The sequence below is a fragment of the Chlorocebus sabaeus genome, chromosome 11, assembly GCF_047675955.1.
Source record: "Chlorocebus sabaeus isolate Y175 chromosome 11, mChlSab1.0.hap1, whole genome shotgun sequence".
In the NCBI taxonomy this organism is placed as follows: domain Eukaryota; kingdom Metazoa; phylum Chordata; class Mammalia; order Primates; family Cercopithecidae; genus Chlorocebus; species Chlorocebus sabaeus.
In genome coordinates, this window is record NC_132914.1 from 129946859 (window position 1) to 129965975 (window position 19117).

Here is a 19117-nt window from a genome sequence, read left to right on the forward strand (position 1 = left end):
TGCCATGGCCACGCCTGCAGGTGTTTAGACCCCAGCCACAGGGGGACCCGTCCCAGCTGCCATGGCCACGCCTGCAGGTGTTTAGACCCCGGCCATGGGGGGACCTGTCCCAGCCGCCACGGCCACGCCTGCAGGTGCTTACCAGACATGGTGGCTTTATCTCGGCAGGAGGCTTCCCTTTCTCCTGTTTCTTGTTGAGCCTTTTTGCCTGTTTCCTGCTGTGTAAGATATTCTTCTAGTCTTTGCAGGCCTTCCTGGGAAGACAGATCAACAAAACAGCCCAGAAATTCCCAGTATTCAACCCAGGGATACCCCAGCTCATGAGCTAGCTCTCTGTAAGAAATAAAACACAATTAACCAGTTACGACAACAGAAAAAATACTCAGAACTACACAGAAAAAAGTCACTAAAGCTTCAAGTACCAGAGCAATGTCTGCAATCATGGCTATAATTTTACTTTATCCTTAACTGGCGGCTAAAATCACACTTCGCATTTTCTGAAACCGCACTCCTCCTCACAGGGTAAGCAGGACCCGGCAGAGCTCTCACGAGCTGTGAACCGGCCGCAGGAAGGAAGGAGGCCTCAGCCCGACAGACCCTCACGCCAGCAACCCAGGTCACACAGTTCAACTCCCACAGACGGACGTGTTCATGATCATGGAACAGCCCTGTGAACTTGCCCATGGTTCTAGTCATGGCCAGGCACACGAAAGCCTGGAGGTCCTTTCTGGGTTCCACTTGTACACCTGACAACGGGCACATATTTTGCAAAAATATTCTAAACAGTACCACGAAGCTTTGATTACAACATAATTTAGCTTTGTGGCTGTGCACTTCTTTTCCCCAAGGAATCCATACCATTATGCGGTACCTTCTATAAAATATTAAGGCTCCTTAGAAACATGTCCCAGAATCAATAAGGAACTCCAACTAGAAAAGGAAAGAAGGCACTGCAGACATCCCCCAGGTGTGGGATGGAACTGGCTTAAGCTAGAATTCTGCAACAACAACTGCAGCGCGTCCATCATCCACAAGGAATTAGACCTTCATGAAAAGAACCAAGTCTCCCAGTAAAGGCTTCCTGGGAATCGGTACTTAGAAGCTGTGATTTGATTTTCCGTCATTAATGAAAACACGACCAACTGCGTGCCCCACGGTGCCACGGCTCAGCCTTTCAGTACCTTCCCACTCTCTCAAAGCCTCTTTCTGGGTCTGATTTCTTGACGTGGTGAAGGAAGCCTGCTTTCTCTCGAGGTGGAGTTTTCCAGAGTTTGCGAAAATCTTCTGCCTATGAAGAAAAAAAAATGTATTGAGCCATGCCAGGCACCACGCCCCTCAGCCGCGGAAACCTGAAGAGCCATTTGAGCCGTGCCAGGCACCGCGCCCCTCAGCTGGGGAAATTTAAGAGCCATTTGAGCCGTGCCGCAGCAGCTGCCTGTCTCCTGACGCCCCTCCTTCTCTCCCCTTCACTAGCAGAGCCCTGGGCCACATGCCCACCTGTGGCATGGCTGAGTGGCCGCATGGCTGCACTCTGTCCTGGGGGAGGGGAGGCGATCTCCGTTTTTGCAGCCCAGTCTGGGCTGTGAGGTTCAGAACCGGGAGGGCCCAAGCGTGAGTCCTCACCCTGAGGACAGCAGACGGCGTGGAGCTGCCACACCAACACACATCTAACACTGCTCCCATCGCAGGAGAAGAAACCAGCGTTGATCTTTCTTAGTCACTCTTCCTAGGGCTTTATGCTTTATGGATCTGACCTAATCCTACCTGGTGCCACCTAATTTTGGAGCCATTTTCTTTTTTTTTCTTTTGAGACAGAGTCTCGCTCTGTTGCCCAGGCTGGAGGGCAGTGGTGTGATCTTGGCTCATTCCTAGCTCCGTCTCCCGGGTTCACGCCATTCTCCTGCCTCAGCCTCCCGAGTAGCTGGGACTACAGGCGCCACCACCTCGCCTGGCTAATTTTTTGTATTTTTAGTAGAGACAGGGTTTCACCGTGTTAGCCAGGATGGTCTCCATCTCCTGACCTCGTGATCTGCCCACCTCAGCCTCCCAAAGTGCTGGGATTACAGGCGTGAGCCACCGCGCCCGGCCTGGAGCCATTTTCATCATAACTTATTTAGAAAGTTTTCAGCACAGGATTATATGTACAAGTCAGTATGTGAAATATTTCAATAGGAGAAAGAATTGAATTGTCAATTATAAATAAAAAAATGTGTACAACCTTTGGCCCACCAACACCATCATCAAGGATTTCTCCGAACATCGGGGATGAACCCGGGGGCTGAGGCTTCCAGGAGAGGGACTGGCCTGGAGCATTTCATCTGAGAGGAAGCCAGTGGGGGCTGCAGCCATGGGGAAATGTGGTCAGGTGGACGTGCAGATGGAGCTTTCCTAGTCACAATGGGCAGCCTCGCTATACCAGCAAGGTGCCCTGAGATGGGCCATCGACACAGAAAGAACAGGGTGACGAGCGCACAGGACGCGGCTGGCCCAGGGAATATCTGCTTTGTTGAGACATGTGGCTCCCAGCACATCGGCCCTGGTGAGCAAGCCACAGAGCCAAGAACACACATTTCTCTGGCCAGTGTTCTCACCACCACTCACTGGTGGATGGTTTGAGATGAGGACAACCCTGGGGCTCCACAGGACATGGCCCCTGAGACTACGCACAAGGCAACAGGCTGGAACACTCAGAACTGCAGTATAGGGACAGCCAGGCACCGCTTCCAGAAGCTTCTACAGCAGCTCACCTTGGCCGGACTCAGGGGCCCCGCAAAGGCTCTCAGGGTCAGCACTGGGTCTCTGGGGCTGCCTCCATGGCGGCTGACGTGAGAGGCCTCAGCCGTCTGGTCTGGGGACCACAGCTCCCCAATGACTGGAGAAGAAGTGTCTTCTGCTCTCAGGAGAGGCACGTAGTAGTGACCTGAGGGAAGAGACAAGAACTGGCTGCAGGCTTCTGCCCGCTCCACAGGTCAGGTCTGGGTGATCATCATGGGGATCACACAAGCCCTTGCCAAGGCCTCTGCAAATGGATCCAACGGACAGGGCACAGGCTGGTTTGCGCCAGAGCTCCCTTCACTTAATGCAAATGGATGCAATGGAAACAAAGTCACATGAGGTCTCAGAGCTCACTTCACTTAACCAGCCTCACTTTCCTCCACTGCTACAAGAAAGAAAAGAAAAGGAAGCCCCAGGTAGTTAAAGGACTGAGGGGTCAGACCTGAGTGAATAAGATTAGCACACAGTAGGTGCTTAATACATTTTAAAAATAAGTTATATTGCGTGGTGGCTCAAGCCTGTAATCCCAGCACTTTGGGAGGCCGAGACGGGCGGATCACGAGGTCAGGAGATCGAGACCATCCTGGCTAACACGGTGAAACCCCGTCTCTACTAAAAAATACAAAAAACTAGCCGGGCGAGGTGGCGGGTGCCTGTAGTCCCAGCTACTCGGGAGGCTGAGGCAGGAGAATGGCGTGAACCCGGGAGGCGGAGCTTGCAGTGAGCTGAGATCTGGCCACTGCACTCCAGCCTGGGTGACAGAGCAAGACTCCGTCTCAAAAAAAAAAAAAAAATACAAAAAAATAGCCGGGCGAGGTGGCGGGCGCCTGTAGTCCCAGCTACTCGGGAGGCTGAGGCAGGAGAATGGCGTAAACCCGGGAGGCGGAGCTTGCAGTGAGCTGAGATCCGGCCACTGCACTCCAGCCTGGGCGACAGAGCCAGACTCCGTCTCAAAAAAAAAAAAAAAAAAAGTTATATTTCATTCCAGCCAGGTACGGTGGTTCACATCTGTAATCCCACCACTTTGGGAGGCTGAGGTGCACGGATCACTTGAGGTCAGGAGTTCAAGACCAGCCTAGCCAACATGATGAAACACCATCTCTACTAAAAATACAAAAACTAGCTGGGTGTGGTGGCACACGCCTGTAATTCCAGCTACTCAGGAGGCTGAGACAAGAGAATCACTTGAACTCAGGAGGTGGAAGTTGCAGTGAGCCGAGATCACGCCACTGCACGCCAGCCTGAGCAACAGAGTGAGAATCTGTTTCAAAAAACAAAAAAAAGTTTTATTTTATTCCTTCTCTCCTTTTTTCCCCTCTTAGTTTCAGACAGTCTCCATCACCCAGGCAGGAGTGCTGTGGTATGATCACGGCTTATGCAGCCTCCAACTCCCAGGCTCCAGTGATCCTCCCACCTCATACTCTTGAGTGGCTGGGACGACAGGTGCCACCACACCTGGCTAATCTTTTACTTTTTGTCGAGATGGGGTCTTGCTCTGTTGCCCAGACTGGTCTCGAATGCCTGGATGCCAGCGATCATCCCACCTCCACCTCCAAAAGTTCTGGGATTACAGGTGTGGGCCGCCGTGCCCGGCCTCCTCGCTTCTCAATTCTGCCTCTGTGGTATTTTATCACAGGTGTGGGCTGCCGTGCCCGGCCTCCTCGCTTCTCAGTCCTGCCTCTGTGGTATTTTATCACAGGTGTGGGCCGCCGTGCCCGGCCTCCTCGCTTCTCAGTCCTGCCTCTGTTCTAGTTTACAGTTTGCATCACTGAATACGCATCTCTCAACAGATCTGGCATCACACGACACTTGGATGTGAAGTATGGAAAGCACGAGGAAAAGCAGTGTGCTCAGGTCCCACGGGACAGTGCAGTAAAGTCATACAGGATAGTGTCATGAGGTTCTGTAGGTTGCATGGAGGCCACACACCACCTCGTCCTGCTTTCAAACACAGACCCTGGAGACCCAGACTCAAGAGGCTTCGTTTACAGTCAGTCACGCTGCTCAGGAACGCCTGGAAATTTCTTATGTTAAAGGCTTATTATAGTTTTTTTTTTTTTTTTTTTGGAGACGGAGTCTCGCTCTGTCACCCAGGCTGGAGTGCAGTGGCGCGATCTCGGCTGGCTGCAAGCTCTGCCTCCCGGGTTCACGCCATTCTCCTGCCTCAGCCTCCCGAGTAGCTGGGACTACAGGCACCGCCACCACGCCTGGCTAATTTTTTTGTATTTTTAGTAGAGACGGGGTTTCACCACGTTAGTCAGGATGGTCTCGATCTTCTGACCTCGTGATCTGCCCACCTCGGCCTCCCAAAGTGCTGGGATTACAGGCATGAGCCACTGTGCCCGGCGCTTATCATAGTTTTTATGTTTTTAATTTTTTTCTAATTGTAAAAGTGCTGTATGCCCATCAACAGTCGACTGGATAAAGAAAATGTGGTACATATCGACCACAGGATATTAAGAACAAGATCACGTCCTCTGCAGCCACATGGATGGAGCTGGAGCTGTGACCCTAAGGGAACTGACACAGGCAACAAAACCAAACACAGCTCTCGCTTATGAGAGGAAGCCAAACATGGACGCAAAGAAGGAACAACAGTCAGCAGGGCCTGCTTGAGGGTGTAGGGAGGGAGGAGGAGGGACAGGATCGAACCTACACTGATCACCTAGTGAAATAATCCACCCCCTACACCCCGGTGACATGCAAGTTACCGATATAACAAACCTGCATGTGCACCCCGAACCTAAAACGGAAGTTAAGAAAAAGTACGATAATTTCCATTCAAGAGTACTGAAGGTACTGAAGAATTTCCACTCAAGAGTACTAATTTTCCATACTGAAAATTAGGGTAACTCAAATACTCTATCTTACACTTTAATACCTTATATTTGAATGCATCATATGTACGTTGGCATTTTACAGGTAATGGCAGTTTTTTCCCTCTTTTAGTGGTACATGAAAAGAAGACATACAGTATATACAGTATACGGTGCATGGTAAGTATACGGTAGAATTTACCTATAATTTACTCATAAAATACTAACGTTTACTTTTTTGGCATATTGATTTGAGTCCCTTTTAACAATTTATATCTACAGATGGAACTCACGGTCTCTGCACGGTTTTGTGCCTGGCTTTCTGATCCTATTTGTCCCTCATAACACTTTAGAGCCCCTCATCTTCACACAAGCGTGGGTCTCTCTGAGTGGCAGGAAGGGTGGGATGCAGGACGCAGCCAGCCCTACAGCAGGCTCTGTGGCATGTGAAGCTAGTGACCGACGCCCCAGCGTGACCACAGACGCTGACCATGCCTGGGCTTCGCACGAGCCTCAGAAGGACCAGGAAGGAGGTGCAGGCACTCTGGAGGTGCTGTGTAGCTCAGCCCATAGGAACATGGATCTCACAGTGCTGCCTTCTCCTCAGCAAACAGCTGCTGGGGCAGATCTTAGAGGCAACAGTGTTTTACTATCACACATAGGCAAGGACTTCTCAGACAGAAGTGCTTCCTCGATACCATCGTGAAGTGATGCCTAATGTCAGGGTTGCAAAGCATTTCTGACAGTGTGGTTTGAAAATCCAGAGCAGACTCTCAGTTCTTCAGGATGTTCTGGCAACACAGCCGTGTGTTCCAAGGGCCTCCAAAAGTTCCAGCTGGGCCTCTGGAGCGAGGCCTCAATGGCCCTGAGGAGGAACTCTCACCGCTAGCAGCATGCAGGATTCATGTCCTGTGCACAGCTACACATGCAGAAGTATAATTAACAAATTACACTTAGGATGGGAAGAGATCAGGGGACAAGCAGAGGCTCTTGATACCTTAGAGTGGGGTTGGTAAACTTGCATACAAGGTCAGACAGTAAATAATTAGGCTCAGTAGGCCACAAGTCACTGTGTGCTGGGAAAGAACCCGGACAGTGTACAAATGGTGGTCATAGCTTTGTGCCAATACAATTTTTTTTTTTTTTTTTTTTTTGAGGCAGAGTCTCGCTCTGTCGCCCAGGCTGGAGTGCAGTGGCGCGATCTCGGCTCACTGCAAGCTCCGCCTCCCGGGCCCACACCATTCTCCTGCCTCAGCCTCCCGAGTAGCTGGGACCACAGGTGCCTGCCACCACACCCGGCTAATTTTTTGTAGTTTTAGTAGAGACGGGGTTTCACCGTGTTAGCCAGGATGGTCTTGATCTCCTGACCTTGTGATCCGCCCGCCTCAGCCTCCCAAAGTGCTGGGATTACAGGCGTGAGCCACCGCGCCCGGCCACAATTTTATTTTTAAAAGCAGTCATTTGCAGACCCTGCTTTAAATGGAGACAGAGTTTTACACAGGAATGGAATCTGAGACAGAGAAAAACAGGCAGGAGGGCGAAAGGACCTCAGCGTCTGCTTCAATCTCACCAGCAAGCAGAAGCTCCAGACTTCTAGCTGAGACAGCAAAGAAGAGGCGCTTCTAGACGTGTCATCTTCCAAAATTCACGAAAACAGAGGAAGACGGCAGGGAAAAGCCATCTCTGAAACCAGCCATTTTCACACGCCTGGCACCTACAAACCGCGAGGCACAGTGGCCAACAACTGGAAGCTGCTGACTACAGGAGGGCGGTCCAGAAAGTAAAGCCTCTCTCCCAGAGGCGAGTGGGGAGGAAACATCCCAGAGCCAAGGCAGGAGCCGTGCTGGATGTGCACCAGGAGGTGCAGAAGGAGGAAGGCGGCAGCTTCGGAATCAAAGGAGTGACAGGGCGACCCCAGGGACGACCCCCACCCCAACACAGGCAGAGAGTGACGGGGCGACCCCAGGGAGTGACCCTAGGGATGACCCCCACCCCAACACAGGCAGAGGGTGACGGGGTGACCACAGGGAGTGATCCCAGGGATGGATGACCCCCACCCCAACACAGGCAGAAAGTGACGGGGCGACCCCAGGGAGTGACCCCCACCCCAACACAGGCAGAAAGTGATGGGGCGACCCCAGGGAGTGACCCCAGGGATGACCCCCATCCCAACACAGGCAAAAAGTGATGGGGCGACCCCAGGGAGTGACCCCCACCCCAACACAGGCAGAGAGTGACGGGGTGACCCCAGGGACGACCCCCACCCCAACACAGGCAGAGAGTGATGGGGCGACCCCAGGGACGACCCCCATCCCAACACAGGCAGACACACAAAAGCCAGGCCAGCCACCCAACCAAGGAGCTCTGGGCCCTGCCTCTCCCTGAGCTGTTCTTTGTCAACTGCAGGCTCTACCTGAAGAGAAGCCATCACAATGAAGCTGCTATGGGAGAGACCTGTGGATCCAGGGGCGAGGCCACGGGCAACAGGCAGCGACACACAACCTCAAAAAAGTTCTCTCACAGAAAGCTCAAGGAACAGATACAAGACTTCAGAGAAGGGATAATAGGAAAAGAGGGGGCAAGTGAGCTGGGAGAGCTCAGAAGAAAGGATGATCCCGAGAAGAGGCTTCCGCGGGGAGCCGGCACACGCCCGGGGAGCTCAGAAAAGCAAAGCTCTGCTCTGTTCCCCCAACACTCCAACGCCCTTCCCACCACGGACCCCACGATCCAGGCACCAACTCCCCATCTTACCCTTTACGCCCCGGGGGCTAAGGAAAGCGAAGCTCTGCTGTGTTCCCCCAACACTCCAACGCCCTTCCCGGTGCAGACCCCACGATCCAGGCACCAACTCCCCATCTTACCCTTTAAATACTCTCTGATCCGCTCCTTCAGTTCCACAGATTTATTTTTGCTTCTTTCACAAATCACCTATTGAATAAAAAGTGTGTCTAAATCTTATTTGATTGCAATATTTCCTTATCATTACAATGATTTTAGAAAAGTAAGTTTTAAAGTCAGTAAAGTAGAATAGTATCTTAGTGCTAAAGATTTAATAAAGCTCACAATCAAAAAATGTGTGAAGAGTGTAGTCTTTCTAAAAGTCTAAGGGGACAGCTAAGAGAACACCCTCTGGGATTATGGGTAAATTTACTTTTTCTTCGTGCTATTCTGCATTTTCTAACTGTCTGCAAGGAGAGGAAAACATACAAGCACACCGTCAAGTAAAAGCAGGAGCACGTGAACATGTTTCTAACTTTCTCAGGTGTCTGAGTTTCACTTACAAGAAGCCTCATCATACATAAGCTTTTTGTTGTGAGGCTAGGTCAAGGTGGAGCTCCTAACTAACACGGAACAAGAACGTTCTATTTTTCCACTACAGAAATCAAATTTCTCAGCCTTGGAGAACTACAGCAAAATACAAACTTGTGCTAGAAACTACAGAAAAACCAACAACCTTCAAATAAAAGGAAGGAAAGGAGCCAGCCTGTGAGAGAAACTGACTAAAACTAGGAAAACAACCACATTTTTGAGTCTGTACCGGATTCTAAGCTTTAAAAAGTCAAATGCTTTTTAAAATGCCAGGAGTTAGGCCGGGTGCGGTGGCTCACACCTGTAATCCCAGCACTTTGGGAGGCAGAGGCGGACAGATCACGAGGTCAGGAGATCGAGACCATTCTGGTCAACATGGTGAAACCCCGTCTCTACTAAAAATACAAAAAATTAGCCAGGTGTGTTGGGGCTGTAGTCCCTGCTACTCGGGAGGCTGAGGCAGGAGAATGGTGTGAACCTGGGAGGCGGAGCTTGCAGAAAGCCGAGATCGTGCTACTGCACTCCAGCCTGGGAGACAGAGTGAGACTCCGTCTCAAAAAATAAATAAATAAATAAAAATTAAAAATTAAAATAAAATGCCAGGAGTTTTTAGTTACCAAATGCCATTCTCATGTTGAATAAGTACAGATATTCTCACACACACACACACACATTAAATCATACATATGCAAAATAATGGCAATTTCTCAGTTGTAGAATTTTCTGGTGAATTTTATTCTTTTTGGTCAAGCAGTATTTTAAATTTTCTATGGCAAGTGGATGTATTGCTTATGCAATAACAGCAGTTACAGAGAGGGTGTAGGAGAGGCCACTGCCACCAGAAGATTCTTACAGCTTTTATTTCTAAAGGGCTGCTAGACCGTGGACAGCTCACAGCTGTACTACACAGAAACATCAAACTTGTCTTTCAGTTCTCAGAAGGTCCAGATACGTCTGGCACTTTGCGGGCACAGAACGTACTTCTGCCCTCTGCAAGGTGCACTTTGCTCAGCAGCTCAGGGTCATGATGAGGCCTGAATGACCACGCTTTTCTGGGTCAGATGAATACGTATGTGTGAGAAGCTTAGCACAGCGCCTGATGCACAATGAGCTGAATACAATTTAGCTGCTTTCAGCATCGTCATCATCACCACCATCGTCACCATCACCATCACCTCTGCCAACACCACCATCATCATTGCGATCTTCATCCTCACCATCACATCATCACCATCACTATCTTCATCACCATCCTCACCACCGTCGTCATCCTCATCACCACAACCATCACCATCATCACCTCATCACCATCACCACCATCATCATCCTCACTGTCACCATTCCCACAATCCTCACCACTACCACCATCACCACCTTCACCATCACCAGCATCACCACCATTCTCACTACCACCGTCATCACCATAATCACCATCACCACCATCACACCATAATCAGCACCATCACCATCACCACCACCATCATCCTCACCGTCACCATTCCCACAATCCTCACCACTACCATCATCACCACCATTACCATCTTCACCATCACCACCATCATTCTCACTACCACCACCATCACCATCACCACCATAATCATTACCATCACAACCATCACATCCTCACTGCCATCCCCATCACCACCACCATCACCACCATAATCACCACCACCACAACCACCACATCCTCACTGCCATCCCCATCACCACCACCATCACTATCATTCTCACTACCACCGTCATCACCATCACCACCACCACCACCACAATCACCATCCCCACCATCATTCTCACCAGCACCATCATCACCACCACCATCATTCTCACCAGCACCATCATCACCACCACCATCATTCTCACCAGGACCATCATCACCACCACCATCATTCTCACCAGCACCACCACCACCACAACCATCACATCCTCACTGCCATCCCCATCACCACCACCATCACCATCATTCTCACTACCACCGTCATCACCATCACCACCACCATCACCACCACAATCACCACCACCACCATAATCGCCATCCCCACCATCATTCTCATAATCACCATCATCACTATCACCATCACCACCACCATCATTACCTCTGTTCTCTTTGACTCTGGTCAACTGACGTGTTCAGAAAGGGAACTTGATAAAAGACTGTGAGCTGTTCAAAGCAACTGACTGCCAGTTTTAGGAAAATAAAATCAGCAAACTGGGTCAGTTCCTTCCCTCCTGGTTCTACAGATGCATCATCTTCACAAAGTGCATCTGACCCAACAGCCAGGATTCTAACATGTCCCATAAGGCAAACACACTCATACAGAGCTCCCTGTGGCTTCCCTGTGCCTGTGATAACAGACTGTCAATTTATGTATTTTCATTTCTAACTCCAGATAGTAACTGCATTTTAATAAGTACTTACATCTTCAGGTGTTTTATCATATTTATTCCTTGGGTTTTTTACAATCAAATGGTGTGACGAAAGCACGTTGACTACATCTGCACTTCCAAACTTACAAGCAAAATGCAACGGTGTGTCATAGCCCTGAAAAAAGGTGCAGAGGAAGCACAATTATTCACACGTGTCTCATAAGGTTGCTCTAAGATGAAAATAGATATTTATACATTTATTTATTTATTTTATTTTTTGAGACAAAGTCTCACTCTGTTGCCCAGGCTGGAGTGCACTGGCGTGATCTTGGCTCACTGCAATCTCTGCCTCCTGGGTTTAAGCGATTCTGCTGCCTCAGGCTCCCCAGTAGCTGGGACTACAGGCACCTGCCACCACATCAATTTTTTTTTTTTTTTTAGTAGAGACGGGGTTTCACCATGTTGGTCAGACTGATCTCAAACTCCTGACCTCAGGTGATCCACCCGCCTTGGCCTCCCAAAGTGCTGGGATTACAGGCGTGAGTCACCCCACCCGGCTTCTACTTTTTTTAAAAAAAAGACTCACAAACAAAAAGGCCATATAAGACACTACTTTTATAACAGAAAAATAACCGGCATTCTAGCACATACCCACTTCATGCCAAGGCTTGAGCTCAGCACACTGACCCGGGTGCCCAGGCCCTGGAGGAGCTTAAATTCTCCATAAACAGTGAACAGTAGCTTTAACCAGTACAGGACCCGCTACAATGTCATGTAAAACATGCCCAGAAAATGAAATACACAGATGAGGACCACAATCGGAATAAAGCAAAGCCCACGAATTTGGCCTGTACTCAAAGGAAAGTCTCTGTGGCACGTGACACCACAGGAAACAAAACTCTTTTCACTGCTGACGATGCTGCGTCACGCCCTGACTGGGAACCCAGGTCTCCGTCCATGACGCTGCGTCACGCCCTGACTGGGACCCAGGTCTCCGTCCATGACGCTGCGTCACGCCCTGACTGGGATCCAGGTCTCTGTCCGTGACGCTGCGTCACGCCCTCCCTCCCCCATGGGGTCGCAGGTCTCCACGCCATCTGCCTGGAGCTCCCACAGCTGCACCTCTGATCCTTCCTTATGCTCTGGGCAGTCTCAATGTCACCTTCAAAGTGGCCTATAGATCAGTAGGCCTCATGGTCAACAGTGCCCCTGAGCCCAAGACCTGAAGGGCCAACTGCCTCCCAGGCACCTCACTTGGACATCCTACAGGCAGCTCCACTGCACCGTGTAGAAAACAGAATTCATTTACACCTAGCAGAGCCAGAAACGCCTCCTCACGTCACCTCTGATTACCAAGATTCTCGCTGTAAAAGTGTCTGGTGGCATCGTATGCCATGGCGGCTACCCCTAAGCTTCTGCACAGGGAACAAAAACTCATCATGGACCCTGCGGCCTGCACTGACACCCCGCCTCCACTCCTTGGCAACACAGCCTAGGTCATCCGCAAATGTCCTTCTCCAGCTCCCTCCCACCATCACCCACTAGAGGTAATAACCTTACGACTCGCTCACACGACCCCAAAAAGGTCTGGACGTTTGAATACACTACCACGCTGCCTGCACCCCATCCTTCTGTCCAGGGGCCGGTAAGCTTTCTTGGACAAGGACCAGACAGTAAGCATTATAGACTTTTGAGGCCATCCTGTCTCTGCCACGGCTACCCAACTCCACTCTTGTAGCAGGAAAGCAGCCACAGACAAATCCACAAATGAGTGTGGCTATGTTCCAATAAAGCCTTATTTACACACACAGATGGCAGCTGAGCTGGCTCCTGGGCTGCAGTTTGCTGGCCCCTCCTCCAGTGCAATGATTGCTCTGTGTTCTCCAACCCTCAGGCCCTTCTTCTTTTCTTTTTTTTGGAGATAAAGAAGTCTTACTTTGTCACCCAGGTTGGAGTGCAGGGGCGCAATCTCGGCTCATTGCAACCTTCACCTCCCAGGTTCAAGTGATTCTCCCGCCTCAGCCTCCCTAGTAGCTGGGATTACAGGTGAGGATAATTTTAGTTTTTTTTTTTTTTTTTTGAGACGGAGTCTCGCTCTGTTACCCAGGTTGGAGTGTGGTGGCGTGATCTTGGCTCACTGCAAGCTCCGCCTCCCAGGTTCACACCATTCTCCTGCCTCAGCCTCCCGAGTAGCTGGGACTGCAGGTGCCCACCACCGTACTCGGCTAATTTTTTGTATGTTTAGTAGAGACGGGGTTTCACCGTGTTAGCCAGGATGGTCTCGATCTCCCGACCTCGTGATACCCCTGTCTCGGCCTCCCAAAGTGCTGGGATTACAGGCGTGAGCCACCGCGCCCGGCCCTAATTTTAGTATTTTTAATAGAGACAGGGTTCTGCCATGCTGGCCAGGCTGGTCTCAAACTCTTGACCTCAGGTGATTCACCCGCCTCAGCCTCCCAAAGTGCTGTGATTACAGACGTGAGCCACGGCACCCGGCCCTCAGGCCTTTCTTGGTCCACATTCTACTTTACAGGACTGAGGTCCCGGGTCCTCTGCTTCAGAAACATGACCGCCCCCCTGCCGCTTCCCAGGCCCTCTGCCGTGCATCTGGGCAGATGGTCTACACAGAAAGGACCCGCAACAGACCGGCTTCCTTCCGGCCCACCACTCTCCCCACTACACAACGGCCCTTTCCAACCTGTTCTGTCCTCGGCAAACCTCACCACCCCGACTTCTGCCTGTTCTGTCCTCGGCAAACCTCACCACCCCGATTTCTGCCTGTTCTGTCCTTGGCAAACCTCACCACCCCGACTTCTGCCTGTTCTGTCCTCGGCAAACCTCACCACCCCGACTTCTGCCTGTTCTGTCCTCGGCAAACCTCACCACCCCGATTTCTGCCTGTTCTGTCCTCGGCAAACCTCACCACCCCGACTTCTGCCTGTTCTGTCCTCGGCAAACCTCACCACCCCGATTTCTGCCTGTTCTTGCTGGGTAACCTCCTGTAGTTCTGGCTGACCTTCTCTCCAGCCCTGCTTCTCACACACCGTAATCTTGGGATGTGATCTCTCCAAAAACCCTGGTACTTTCTCAGTAGTTATTTTTGGTCCACACTTTAACGATTCCTACTTTCGGGGGTTATAATAAACAAATGTAACCTAAAATACCTAATTTCAGTAATTTACTAAGTTTTCTTTCTGGACACACACATGCACATTTTCTGTGAATACTGCGTGAAAATAAGAACATGTATTTTCTGCAGGGCACAGAGTGCTGTATCATCGCTACAAACCCTCGCTTGCTGACTGTCCTAGTCGAACCTCATTTCCTTGCTCAGTTTGCTCACACCCAGCATAACTGGCGCACTGTGACGTTACCCCCTCCTCGTTCATGTACACGATTCGCTTTTCCAGTAGCCACTGTTTTCACTTTCACCCCTCTCTATAACTTTGCTGGCCTGACAAAATGTCAACACTCCCCCTTTTCTCTCTTGTTGATTTAAAAATTATTCTTGCTTTTCAATTTTGCAGCTCAGTCGGGCGCAATGGCTCACGCCTGTAATCCCAACACTTTGGGAGGCCAACACGGACGGACCACTTGAGGTCAGGAGCTCAAGACCAGCCGGGCAAATATGATGAAACCCTGTCTCTACTAAAAGTACGAAAATCAGCCGGGTGTGGTACTGCGTGCCAGCAGTCCCACTACTCAGGAGGCTGAGTCAGGAGCATCCCTTGAGCCCGGGAGGCAGAGGTTGCAGTGAGCTGAGATCGTGCCACTGCACTCCAGCCTGGGGCACAGAGCAAGACGCCGTCACAAAAAAAAATTTTTTTTGCAGCTCAATATATCATATTCACTGTGTTATCCAAATAACAAAATTATGCCTCCCCACAATATGCTTCTGTGACACTCTCTTCTACCCACCACAACATGACATTCCGAACTCCCGGGTTTTACTAAGAGTTTATAATTCCTGGCTCTAAGCTGTCACTGGGCTTTCCCTCACAAAAATACATCAATTCTTTAAGAATTCTTACTTATGCATTGTTCAACCACTGAAAACCATGCCTCTTTCGGTGGTGGGGACAGGGTCTTGCTCTGTCATCCAGACTGCAGTATAGTAGTGCCATCTCGGCTCATTGCAGCCTCTGCATCCTGGGCTCAGGGGATCCTCTCACCTCAGCCTCCTGAGTAGCTGGGGCTACAGGCATGTGCCACCACCCCTGGCTAATTTGTTTTTTAAAATTTTTTGTAGAGACAGAGTTTTGCCATGTTGCCCAGGCTGGTCTCAAACTCCTGGGCTCAAGCGATCTGCCCACCTCAGCCTCCCTAAGTGCTGGGAGGCCATCCACATGAATTTAAACAGTCGTGTACCCAGTTTTACACTAAAGTTTGTAGTTGAAACAGATAACTGTGCTGTCCCTCCTAGGGGTACAGGAAGTGGACAGGGCGGAGGATTTGAAACACTGAGCCAAAGCCTTTAAGAATCATGTTAGTGGCTGGGTGCGGTGGCTCACACCTGTAATCCTAGCACTTTGGGAGCCCGAGGCGGGCGGATCACGAGGTCAGGAGATTGAGACCATCCTGGCTAACACGGTGAAACCCCGTCTCTACTAAAAATACAAAAAAAATTTGCCAGGCATGGTGGCAGGTGCCCGTAGTCCCAGCTACTCAAGAGGCTGAGGCAGGAGACTCGGTTGAACCCGGGAGGAGGAGCTTGCAGTGAGCCGAGATTGTGCCACTGCACTCCAGCCTGGGAGGCAGAGCAAGACTCTGACTCAAGAAAAAAGAAAAAAAAAAATAAGGTTAGCCCGTCAGAATGTTGAAGGATTGAAGAGCTGCACGCAGAAGTGGCGCTTCTGGCCTCCTCCTTCCCTACCTCGCAGAAGGAGTGCAGTCGCCCAGAAAGCCCTATCTGTTCCACGGGCTTCTTATCTTGAAATGTTGAACAAGAAAACTGTCCATTTTCTGAGACCCCCCAGAAAGTAAACTGATTATCAACAACTGCTTAATTGTTGCACTAATCTAGCTTTAACGAAAAGCAAATTCGTTTTTTTAAGCAATGGACTTTTCAAAAATTGAAATTAGGCAAAGCAGCTTAAGCCTCCTAATGAGAGAATATTATTTGTTCAGACTCAAGCTCAAATTCAAGCCTCACATTGCCTTATGCTTTGTTTATGATAAATACATAAATAAGGGTTGCTTAACAGCTGTGAGCACCGTGTGGGATTTTACACCCGGCCTGCGTGACCGCTTGTTCCAGTTGGGGTGTTGATTTGACTAATACACTTCATCCCAGTGTATAAAACTTGCTTCCCTTCTCAAGCAGAGCAGCTCCCCTGGCTCCCTACTCTGCCCTGAAGGACTCTTGGGCTCCTGGGGGTGGGAGGGGCCAAGAGAAGGAAAAGCCTATCTTTAGCACCCTTTAGAAGAGCTGTGCCCCCTTCACAGTGCTGCCTTGCATGGGCCTAGCCCGGGGGGCACTCATCAGTGACTCCAACTCGCCTGCTTGCTGCACTTGGGATGAAACAATCCCACAGGTCAGGTGGAGGGTGGGGTGTGGGCATCGGCCAGGACTGCTGTCGCCTTTTCTCAAGAGCGAGGAAGATCGTTCCTATTTCTAAGCAGTCACACCCCAGCAGTCTCTTTCTCACACAGTCCTGCGTGTTAGGCGCCATGGTCTGCAGGGGCAGCTCTGTGCCTCAGTGGCTCTTGGCAGGACCTGAGGGCCTGCCTGTGGTGTGCCCAGCTCTGCCACTCCCAGGGGGAGAAAGGCTGCTCAGCTCAAGGTATCCTGTTCAGTAGAGCAAATGTCCTCCGACAACCGTGTCCCCAACAGTTCAGACACCCTTGGGGACAGCACTGCACACACGACAAAGATGCCGGGGCTAGGGAAGCCCAGCACTCGGTGCCCTTTGTCCCGTGGGACGTGGTGACAAGGCAGGCTGCAGGGGTGTAACTGATGTGTCTTTTCCCCAAAGTTATTACACCAACGAGTAACTGGTCAATAAAGCATTCTTCTGGGGAAGAAATTTTAGACAATTAAAAAAAGAAAGCGTCAGTGGAGGGTGGGCACGCACCATCTTGTCGGGGGTGTTCAGATACAGGTCAACCACGTAGCGGATGCGCTTCTGCAGCATGGCCTCATCGTCATCGGGGTACATCAGCCTCATGAAGTCGGGGTTCTCCAGGACATCCAGAGTCAGCTGGCAGATGGAAGCCTGGTTCTCTTTGGCAGCAACATGCATCACGTTGTACCTGCACCCCTCCTGAAAGAGACGCGCATGCTCTGAGCTCCATCTGAGACACGTGGACATGCCTGTCGCGAGTGCTGCGATGGAACCGGCCAGGCCGCGCACCCACCCGATGGAACCGGCCAGGCCGCGCACCCACCCGATGGAACCGGCCAGGCCGCGCACCCACCCGATGGAACCGGCCAGGCCGCGCACCCACCCGATGGAACCGGCCAGGCCGCGCACCCACCCGATGGAACCGGCCAGGCCGCGCACCCACCCGATGGAACCGCACCTACCCGATGGAACCGGCCAGGCCGCGCACCCACCCGATGGAACCGCACCCACCCGATGGAACCGGCCAGGCCGCGCACCCACCCGATGGAACCAGCCAGGCCGCACACCCACCCGATGGAACCGGCCAGGCCGCGCACCCACCCGATGGAACCAGCCAGGCCGCACACCCACCCGATGGAACCGCACCTACCCGATGGAACCGGCCAGGCCGCGCACCCACCCGATGGAACCGGCCAGGCCGCGCACCCACCCGATGGAACCGGCCAGGCCGCGCACCCACCCGATGGAACCCGCCAGGCCGCACACCCACCCGATGGAACCGCACCTACCCGATGGAACCGGCCAGGCCGCGCACCCACCCGATGGAACCGGCCAGGCCGCGCACCCACCCGATGGAACCGGCCAGGCCGCGCACCCACCCGATGGAACCAGCCAGGCCGCACACCCACCCGATGGAACCGCACCTACCCGATGGAACCGGCCAGGCCGCGCACCCACCCGATGGAACCGCACCCACCCGATGGAACCGGCCAGGCCGCGTACCCACCCGATGGAACCGCACCCACCCGATGGAACCGCACCCACCCGATGGAACCGGCCAGGCCGCGCACCCACCCGATGGAACCGGCGAGGCCGCGCACCCACCCGATGGAACCGGCGAGGCCGCGCACCCACCCGATGGAACCGGCGAGGCCGCACACCCACCCGATGGAACCGCACCTACCCGATGGAACCGGCCAGGCTGTGCACCTACCCGACGGAACCAGCGAGGCTGCACACCTACCTGCACAATAGTTGGGTTGTCCCCTGAGCCAATCAGATACCGGGGGTTGCTCCAGATGAGGTCAGAAAAGGTGTCTTCCTCTCCCTTCTCCACAGCTTTCCGAAGCTTGGCAGTGAGGTCCTGCGTGCGGGGATTTTTATAGCTGTTTGCTCGCTCTTTGTTGACTGTTTCTGATTCAGACAAGCACAAACCATCTGTCAGTAAGAGACAGAATTTAAGAAAGATTAGTTTCACCAAGTCACTCATGCACCCTATGATGAGGGATAAGGAGCTTTCCACACAGGCTTCTGGGCCAACTGGGAGGCACAGGTGAGAAACGACGAGATGGGCCTGCGGCCACCAGCCCCAGCATGTAACGGCAGCCAGCACACCCCTGTGAGCAGAGCAAGTGGAGGAGAGCAGCCAGACTCTGCCACAAGCTTGCTGGGAAACGCTCTGTGAATGAGGCCAAGTTTGGTGAACTTTGTGTTTTTTCAGAGACAGGGTCTGGCTCTGTCACTCAGGCTGGAGTGCAGTGGCACGATCACAGCTCACTGCAGCCTCAA

General features: G+C 51.8%; 1 protein-coding gene across 2 annotated transcripts in view; it reads right to left on the reverse strand.

Moving 5' to 3' along the window:
* Positions 1-19117, reverse strand: part of ANKLE2 (ankyrin repeat and LEM domain containing 2) — a 40981-nt gene that overhangs the window by 7958 nt on the left and 13906 nt on the right. Inside the window, exons 4-10 of one of the 2 annotated variants that reach the window (XM_037994801.2) lie at positions 18573-18742; positions 17339-17527; positions 11317-11439; positions 8453-8519; positions 2748-2920; positions 1182-1288; positions 143-333 (exon numbers count right to left, since the gene is read on the reverse strand). In XM_037994801.2, the coding sequence (XP_037850729.1) occupies positions 143-333; positions 1182-1288; positions 2748-2920; positions 8453-8519; positions 11317-11439; positions 17339-17527; positions 18573-18742 (1020 nt within the window). Of the gene's footprint in view, positions 1-142; positions 334-1181; positions 1289-2747; positions 2921-8452; positions 8520-11316; positions 11440-17338; positions 17528-18572; positions 18767-19117 lie in introns of both variants that reach the window. The other variant, XM_037994795.2, reaches the window with a different exon arrangement.